A 10,204-nucleotide genomic window follows, 5' to 3' on the forward strand; every position below is an offset into this window, starting at 1 on the left:
GTGCTAACCAAAGCCTGCATTCATTCCATCAAAAATGTAGTAATAAATGTTTTTATTTTAATATATTTTACAATGAAATGCATTCATGTGAAGCAAAGCTAAATTTTCAACAGCCATTATTCCACTCTTCAATGTCACACAATCCACATGCTTAATATTTTTGTGGAAATTTTTAAGGATTCTTTGATGAGTAAAATGTATAGAAATCTTTTATAGCGTTATAAACATCTTTACTGTCACTTTTGATCAATTTAATGCATTCTTGATTAATAAAACTATTACAATTTCTTAAAAAAAAATATCTTAAAAAATGTTTACAGTAGGGCTGCACAACGATTAATCGCGATTAATCATTTGCAAAATAAAAGTCTGTGTTACGTAATATATGTGTGTGTTCTGTGTATATTAATTATGTATATATAAATACATGCACATACATGTATATATTTAAGAAAAAAATATATTTATATATAAAATATTTATATTTATATGTAATCTAAAATATATATAAATATGTATATTTATTTATACATGTATGTGCATGTATTTATATATACATAATTATTATACACAGAACACACACATATATTACGTAACACAGACTTTTATTTTGCAAACGATTAATCGCGATTAATCGTTGTGCAGCCCTAGTTTACAGACCCCAAACGTTTGAATGGTAGCTACGAATAGTCAAAACTAGATTTTCTACATTATCTCATTAAAAGTGCCCAAGAATGCTTTTTCACAAGATGTAATATAAGTCTAAGGTGTCTCCTGAATGTGTCTGTGAAGTTTCAGCTCAAAATACCCCATAGATTTTTTTCATAGAACTGCCTATTTTGGGTCATCATTAACTATACACTGATTTTGGCAGCGCACCGCCCCTTTAAATCGCGTGCTCCCTGCCACACGAGCTCTCGACTATATTACAGTGCATTTACAAAGTTCACACAGCTAATATAACCCTCAAATGGATCTTTACGTTTGATTCTGTATGAGTTTGAGGCTATGCTCTGTGGCTTATGGGCTAATGCTACACTGTTGGAGAGATTTATAAAGAATGAAGTTGTGTTTATGAATTATACAGACTGCAAGTGTTTAAAAATGAAAATAGCAACGGCTCTTGTCTCCGTGAATACAGTAAGAAACTATGGTAACTTTAACCACATTTAACAGTACATTAGCAAAATGCTAATGAAACATTTAGAAAGACAATTTACAAATATCACTAAAAATATCATGATATCATGGATCATGTCAGTTATTATTGCTCCATCTGCCATTTTTCGCTGTTGTTCTTGCTGGCTTACCTTGTCTGTGCACAGATCCAGACGTTAATACTGCATTTCCTTGTCTAATGCCTTGAACATGGGCTGGCATATATGCAAATATTGGGGGCGTACATATTAATGATCGCAACGGTTACGTAACAGTCAGTGTTATGTTGGGATCCGCGTGTTTCCGGAGGTCTTTTAAACAAAGGAGATTTATATAAGAAGGAGGAAGCAATGGGGTTTGAAACTCAATGTATGTCTTTTCCATGTACTGAATTCTTGTTATTTAACTATGCCAAGATAAATTCAATTTTTGATTCTAGGGCACCTTTAAACCATTACACACTCACTGCCACATTTCTGTAAAAACAAAAATAGCACATAAAACAAAGTTGGGGAATAGAGTCTGTACAGTTAGAGGATAATAAAAAAGGGTACATAAAATTAGGATAGTGACATTTTTTATAGAAAAGAAATTACATTTTTTTTTTTAATTTACCTTAATAGCTCATTTTATCATAATTTACCCCATTATGTTAAATTTTGTCATGAATCTCAAAAGGAGGTGTAAGGCATAGCAGTTCTTTTCATTACAAATTGGATGTTGGCCAAAAAAAGTTGTCAATACCACTTGTGCACTCAATTCCAAAATCTTCCATTTTGGGTAAACTACTTTTTATTCCTTTAAAATACAAGTAGATTAATGAACTTTATTACTTGGCGGAAATTATTAATATTTTTATATAATTTGTGAACGTCGTCGTTGAACATTAGGACGTTTATACCATAAACAATCCATGAAAGACACATTTTACCACAAAATTAAGGTTCAGGTTAAGAAATTCTTTTTCAGTTCTTACACAGTCATGACAACTACTGTATCACAGTCCAACATGTCCTTTTAAAATATTATGCTGAAAAGACATTTAATTGGAAACTAAGCTGATTAAATGAAATATGAGACAATCAAGCCAGACAGCAGCTGTTAAAAAGATTATATTCCAGAGCTATTGCTGAATCCAACCCCCTTATCATTCCATAAAGAATTCAATTACGCCAGCAAAGACGTACCCATGTACAATAAATGTTAATTAGCTGCAGAATTCCTCACTGGAACACAAATCATTTATTTAGGGGTTCTCATTAGCAAAAACTTCACTGACAAACCGGCACAGGCGATCGCTTGTGTCTGCCCACTCATGGCATGCCACTACTCTCTTTATGAAAAATACATAAAGACCACTTTCTCTCAGCATGACATTTGAACACAAAAGGCAGACAAAATGCATCAACGGAGGTCGGAAGAACAGTAGAGGGAATGAAGCTTCCCTCAGCTCGTGCACGGTGGTATTTTACTCTGTTGTCGTATTACTTCCAGCCACCAGCTTCAGACAGAGGCCTCCTGAACCCGTGCGAGAACCTTTAGACAAGAGAGGCCAAGAGCGGGGGGAGGGCGACCTTCTCAAACTCCATTGACCTGAATAAATGACCCACATTGGGTCTGGCTTCATTCCACAGAGCTGAGAGAAATCATAAACAAAATAATACCATATTCCTACGCGATTAACCCTGGATTTGTAAGAGGTGAGCACTGTGCTGGAGCGCAGAGAAAGAATTACTTTTGTAGTTACATATATGTCTTGAATGGGTGATTCATGTTATTGAGGGATTTGATTTCTTTTTGGGAAGATAACCTCTTTAAATCATCTCTAGAAAGCAGGATTTTTAAGACTGTCCTGACAAGAAAAACACGGAAAAGACATGTTCGTACCGATTTCCGTTCAGCCTTCAGTTCTTGAGTGTAGCGGGTCAATTCGGCGATTATCTGAGAGGACAGGTTTTCGGCGATGACTTCGTGTTGACCCGCGTAGTCGTTCAGCTCATTTAAGGTCATCAGAAATGCTCTACATGACGTGTACCTGACAGCAAATGTGAAAATGTTATAATACATAACAAAAAAGCAAAATGAGAAATTATAAATAATTAGTTTCTCTTCCTTAATTAGAAATGACCCATTCATGATTAAGACTACAGTAGTGGTCAACTTAATTCGTTTTTCAATGGCTAATATTGATGCTGATATCAATGCTGGCCAATGATGCCAAAATACATAGTGCTCACCCCCAAAAAGTGAGCATTTATGGACCCTTAAAAATGTCTGAATTTCAGTTTTATGAGCCCTTTTAACCAATTGGTGTCAACTTATAACCTAACAAACTTCTTTTTTGTGAAAGATTTGGATTGAAAAGTGTCTTATTTTTCTTTTAAATAATATTTTTTAAAAGTATTGTATATTTTTTAAATTTTGTTCAAGCAAGTCTGGCTTAAGTGTCCAAATAATTTTGGGGCAACCGAATAATGCAATCTAATGACAGCAAATGAGACATATGCAAAATTGCTCAAATGAAAGGAACACTGATTTGTGTGTATACAATACCAGTCAAAAGTTTGGGTTTCTGGAGAAAGGATGCATTAAATTATTTTTGACATTGATAATAATAAGAAATGTTTCTTGAGCAGCAAATCAGCAATGATTTCTGAAGGATCATGTGACGCTGAAGATGCTGAAAATTTAGCTTTGCATCACAGATATATTTTAAAATATATTCAAACAGTTATTTTAAATTGTAATAATATTTTTCAATATTGCTTTTTTCTGTATTTTTGATCAACATTTGTGGGCATAAGAGACTTCAATAATAAACATTAATACAATTTTTCAGACTCCAAACTTCTAAACACTAGTATATGGGAAATAAACCATTTTGTGTAAGCAAACCTGATACATCATTAGTAAATGGCTACATTTAAGATTTCGATGCATGTGTATGATTTATGTATGCCAAACTGTTCTCACTTACTTGTATTCCTCCTCATCTTTGGAGTTCTTCTTCAGCTGATACTTCTTGGACAGATTCCTGTAATAAGACATATAAGAGTATTTTAAAGATGCAATTTTTTAATGTTTAAATACTTTCTCCTATAAAACAACTATAAGCAAGCCGTTCATAAATTAATTCTGTTTGTTTGAACCCGCCCGACACTGGCTCAAACAATGGTGTGAGTTTTAGGACGGGATTATTTGTTTAAACTGCATACATATGTCACCCGCCCTTGAGTTTACCGTCATATCTGTAAATAGAGAAAAGTCGCTTCGGGCTACTTTGATGCATGTACGGTGTGGGAGTGGGTTAGTTGTCACAATGAGCGAGAAGATTTGACATGGACACACCCATTTTAAACAAACACTGAACAGAGGAGAGTCTGCTAGCAAAAAGAGAAAACAACAGAGCTCGTAATAAAACAAGAACCAACATTGGCTTGGCTTTTTGAAGATGGTGAGAAATGAGGGATTTGAAATATAGTAGGGTGGACATAGCTTTTTATTACTCAACAGGTAAGGTATTTTAGGCACTGTTTACACCTGGTATTAAGATGTGTTTTGGTTGATCGGATCACAAGTGGACAATGCTAAATACAGGTGTAAACAGGATCTAAAACGTTTCGAGCTTGTCCACTTTCAACCATAGGTAGTTGAAAACGCATTCGAACGGACTGCTTTCACAGTGTAGACACTCATGTGGTCAAATGTGTTCAAACAGCCACAAAAGACCACCTACTCTCCGCCTACTGACCTAATGCGTAAAACATTATGGGAAACGTGCTAGCCAGACGGGATTTAAAGTTTGTCGGCAGAAGACCCAAGTTTGGGTTGAAGACGAAAAATGTACCAAGCACAATGTTCTCTCACCATTCCTGATTTCTAACACGCACTCACTGCGTTTTGGCCTGTCTTTCAGCTATCAGAGCAGAAACAAAAGCTGCTGCTCTATGTATGTTTTTCAGTTGTCTCCGGGCACGTTCATATGTAAATTGCGCAAGCTTATTTTGTCCATTAGATCGAAAGATCTGAAAAACCCATACATTTACACGCCCATAGACCCTCCCCTCGAAGAAATCGGGACAGAACTGGTTGAAAGTGGGCAAAAGAGACTAAACACCAAAATTAAAACACCACTCTCTCGTCTACTTGTGATTCAACTGACCAAAACACATCTTAATACCAGGTGGAAACAGGGCCATATTGAATATAAATTGCCATATGTAGCTCTCGAACAAAGTTCATGGTAAAGCATTATCTCTTGTGAAAGGTCATTTCATTATGGTTGTTGTGGGGTTGTGCTGGAATTTATTTTCAAGGACGTACCATGTCTACTCAGCATGAGATCATTTCCACCTAAACTGGTTACATCTCTTAAGCCTGGTAGTGAATGTTTTATAAGCAGCAGGATAACTATATTCATTCGATGAGTCAAGGCACAACCAAAACAACGTTCCTTCACAAAATGCATGCAGTTTTGTTTTTTTTAACCACCAAATGGACAAAGTTGCCTTGAAATAGTCATTTAAAAAAATATTAGTTAATTAATTTACATCCTCTCAGTTATTAAAAAAAAAAAAAAACTGCAAATTTAGCAGTTTTGGTTTGGCAAACCAAGACATTTTACTGTTTTCAATGGTGCCTCTGTCTCCCGGTAATTTGAATGAAATAAATTGTGCATGTCAATGACAAATAAGATCTAATGGTGCTTGTGGTGCAACGCAAGGCTGCGGCGCAAACAAAAGCTAATATTGTCACCATCAGAATAATCGTATCATCCCACTGAACAAGGCGTCCGATTCATGAGGCTGACCTTTGTCGACCAGAGTGGAAAACTGAATACAGAACGACGTCATATGACACAGTAAAAACGAGAAAATCATTGCTTTATACATGAATACTATGTGATTAATTTCAAGAGGGCCTATAAATGGCTTAAAATCAATTATGATGGTGAGAGCGCATGCTGATGGTGCCGCCCCCTCAATGCTTTTTCCTGCAGCTTTCCTTCACTCTATCTCTCCCTCTCTCCGCACACACCCAACGGTACCTCCCAGGAGTCTGACGTGTTGCTAGGCAGATCACCATCTTGCAGTTTCTTGACAAGACCACACCGATGCAGTTGCTTTATTGTCTGCTAGTTTCCCTACGATCTGCCTAAATGGGCCGCCCTATGCGTCAATATGCGACGGCAAATAGGAAAAAAGGTTAACAAAGCCATAAATAAATCCTCATTAGAATAACCCAACCCAGCGGTTTTTAAAGGACTATTATTCCTCAGTCAGACAGATCCATGTCGATGCCGTTTATGTGCTAACATGTGCTTAGTGCCTAATAAATCTTTCACCCATGCCTGCGATCTGAAAAAAAAAAAGCCTCTGGGAGATGTTGTGAATTTAAGACTCTTTCTTGAGAGCTAAATACAGTCTGGCACACTTCTTAAAAATAACAACAATGCACGGATTGAGCGAACGGCTACATAAAGAGGATTTTCTCTTATGAGATCAGAACATGCAAACAGAAAGGGCCTGTTTGGTGCACGCCTGAGCTCCAGTTGTGGAGTTTATTATAAACTTTAAGCAGGAGCACAGATGATGCTGGTACTGTAAGTCATCCAGTGTCCTCAGGGTCAGCATCTCCAATGGAAACTGCTGCTTAATAAACTTCCAAAATGCAGCCAGGAAGAAATATTACAGTATCAGTGCAGTGGTGGATAATAAAAATGTGGGTCAGCGCTGTGGAAACCCAGTATCCATGGTAATACACATCGGACATGTGACCTGTTTTATGATTTTTTCTCACTGACATAATAACTTGTCCTCATATAACATATCATATAACAACATTTTTATGAACATTTGCTTGCTACATTTGTCATTTAATGTAATTGATGCATACATTTTGACACTTTGCTGATGCACTAATATATCAATCTGTGAGGATCAAAAATAATATTAAATTCACTGCAATATCCAAAAATAGAGAATGCAACATGGTAATTGAATACATTACATTTTTAATTGAATTTCCAGCTAAAAAATAATGATAAAATAATTACTGTGTTATAAGATTTTGTTTACACCGTTCATCCCTACAAAACTGACATATGTATTAGTATTAAGTAAATATTATCAATATGACTGTACTGATGCTATCAGATGAGAACACAAAAACTTGAATAATGGTACTATTGTATTCTGCTTTTGAAGTCATTTCATAATTAATGAACTTTGCAACATTCACTGTTATTGAACGGAATTGAATCAACACTGTATCTGAATTGAGCAGAATAATAAAAAACAATTGTCTTCTGTGAAGCTTTACAGCTAAAATTGAAGTCATTTCAAAATGAACCACAATCTGTTATTTTCCTGTTTATTACCGTGAAGCTGCTTTCTAAACAATCTTTTTTTATATAAAGCGCTTTATTAATAAACGTGACGTGTATTGACATACAGTTTGAGCAACTAATTGATGATAACATCACCCTATCATTATAATATCTACAAACATGAGTTACAATTCATCTCTTACCTGATCTGTTTGGCATAGCTCAGTTCGATTTCAGACCGTTCCTTCACAAACTTGGTGTAGCGCTCCAAAAACTCAATGCCCCACTGAGTATGTTTCTCTAGATTATCAAACTGATCCTGGAAAGAACAGTAAAACAACACAATGAAAGTTAACATATGAATAACGTCTCACTTTCATATCAGTGACAAAATATGAAATAGCATTGAAGGTACAGTGCCAACAGAACACTTTAGGAGATAAAAAGTATAGATTTTGCTTTGATGGATTTGATATAACTATGAAAGAGGACCCAAAGGAGAGATATCAAAATACCCTCAGAAAGAAAGTCATCACATATAATTTCATGAGTTTGCAGTATTCTCTGACATTGGCAATGTGTCAGATCCATTATTCGGCAGCGCTGGCCCTCCAGCCGTAACATGCCTAATGCTTATCACTATACACACAGTACAAACTTCATCCATCACAGAGCATTTAACTTGTTTTGAAACATATTCACCACCAGGTTACTGTTACAAAACATATTGATCTGTGAGCTCCATGGTATAGCTTTTAAAGCATTTAAATAGTCAATTAGAATAATGCTCAGTCTATGACTTATTACTCATTTAACTGTTTTTTTTTATCAACAGCAACATTGTTAAAAACTGTATTTACTAACAATGTTTTGATATATTTCTATATTTGTCTGCCACAAATTAAAGTAGTTTAGAAATCAATAACTTGTCCCTAAACTTAAATTACTGTCATGTACAAGGAGCACTGTTGTCATATCCTATTAATGGATGAATGCATTAAAGTATTGTTATAGCTTTTAATTAAATTAAACAAGAACCTGCTGATTCAGATGATAGAGTTCTGACATTTAGTCCTGTAAATCCTTTTAAAATATTACCCTTGTAATATATTACAGTCACCTGAGGAGGGTGGTGGCCATGTAAGATGATTTCACTCCGTAACTCATTTCTAAATGGTTAAACTGATGATGTTACATCCCACCCAAATTTCCTGGTCTCTCCTACACATATTTGAACAACTTGAGATTGGACTGAATCTCAAATTCTGAACTTTTTTTGGTTAGCACCCTGATTTTTAACCACTCGGCTACACAACCCTGTATATTTTATCCTACATTATGGTGTTGTTACTAGGTTAAGGTCCCATGATGCTACAGCCAGCAAGGACCAGAAATTATTAGAAAATATTAAGACAAGCATGTGGTGCAACAACACAACACTGTTACTTTGTTACAGACACATTGCAACATCAAAGCTGAGAAAAGACATGCATGGGAATAACCTGTGCACCTGCTCCAGCCTCATTCACTTGTGGTTAGGGACAGCATTAGCACAGGATTATTGCCATCTAGGGTATTTAGTCAACGCTGATGGCTAATAACTGCATTAAACGAGCTTTAGGGAGCTTGCATTCAAATATCTGGACGTGCATGCATAATATCCAGGGCTAAAATCGTGAAATTAAAAATTCCTGTAACAGTAGCTAGAATTTGCGGTCTGCCACACTGTAAAATGGGCGGTGCGGTATCTATCTATCCATCTATCTATCACTAATGGGTATATGCATGTAACTAAAGGAGATAACATTTTGTTCACTATATTCCTCAATTTCTTGCAGATGCATTCGCCTCCTTGCCTCACGGCTGTACTCACCCACAGCTCCGTCCCCCAACTGCAGCTCATGGTTTCAAGGCAGTTCCTCCGCGATAATCCTCTGTTTGAATGCATGCGTGATTTTCGCCCAGGAACAGCTTTCAGATAATAAAAATAATACTAACTGGTGTGATACCAGTGTATACCGTCAAGGATTTGTACCTCGATCGGCGAGACCGTCCGTTTTCACCTCCGCATTCTGTAAATTGCCGATGAAACTGGAAATGAAGATAATGCCTTGTATATACTCGTGCATTCACGCGCCTCAGACAGAACTAGACGGCCACGCGCAGAGCAGCACGCAGCGCAGAAATCCACCTCACAGCACCAGTTACTGTGTTCTGAAATGCGTGGATTTATCAGACAAATACGGATAAAAAGGAAAATGAATAGGGAAGGAATTTTGAAATCTTTTCTTTGAATAGTTTTCTTTCGTTTCTTTCTTCTTTTGTCCTATTCCAGATGTGGAAATGGTTAATTATTTCGTTTTTACTAGTTTCTTGTTAGTTTTAGGCTTGTTCCTAGTACAGTTTTGGTCTTGTAAAATAAAGAAAAAAGGTAAAAAAAAAAAAAAATAAAATAAAAAAAAGACAACATTGAAAAAAAAATGTCAAGATATATACTAATTAACGTGTCATTCCAGATATGTGGTTATACATCTTTGAAAAACAAATAACACACTAAATACAATGAAATAAAAATACATAATTATCCGAAATTTCTTGTCATTTAAGGAGATTAATAGTAATTTCTTCTTATATATTTTACTTATATTTTATTATCCATTCGATATTTTTTTCCAAACATTTCTAATCCTAACATTTTTTTTAAATGCAGAGACCATT

The 10,204-nt window shown here is 35.6% G+C and overlaps 1 protein-coding gene across 1 annotated transcript in view; it reads right to left on the bottom strand.

Moving 5' to 3' along the window:
- Nucleotides 1-9,389, bottom strand: part of fnbp1a (formin binding protein 1a) — a 30,003-nt gene extending 20,614 nt beyond the window's left edge. The window contains exons 1-4 of the mRNA XM_067393523.1: nucleotides 9,360-9,389; nucleotides 7,690-7,805; nucleotides 4,136-4,192; nucleotides 3,046-3,193 (exon numbers count right to left, since the gene is read on the bottom strand). Of these exons, the coding sequence (XP_067249624.1) occupies nucleotides 3,046-3,193; nucleotides 4,136-4,192; nucleotides 7,690-7,805; nucleotides 9,360-9,389 (351 nt within the window). The remainder of the gene's footprint in view (nucleotides 1-3,045; nucleotides 3,194-4,135; nucleotides 4,193-7,689; nucleotides 7,806-9,359) is intronic.
- Between the last annotated feature and the right edge of the window lie 815 nt (nucleotides 9,390-10,204).

Source organism: Chanodichthys erythropterus, chromosome 9 (genome assembly GCF_024489055.1).
Source record: "Chanodichthys erythropterus isolate Z2021 chromosome 9, ASM2448905v1, whole genome shotgun sequence".
Lineage (NCBI taxonomy): Eukaryota > Metazoa > Chordata > Actinopteri > Cypriniformes > Xenocyprididae > Chanodichthys > Chanodichthys erythropterus.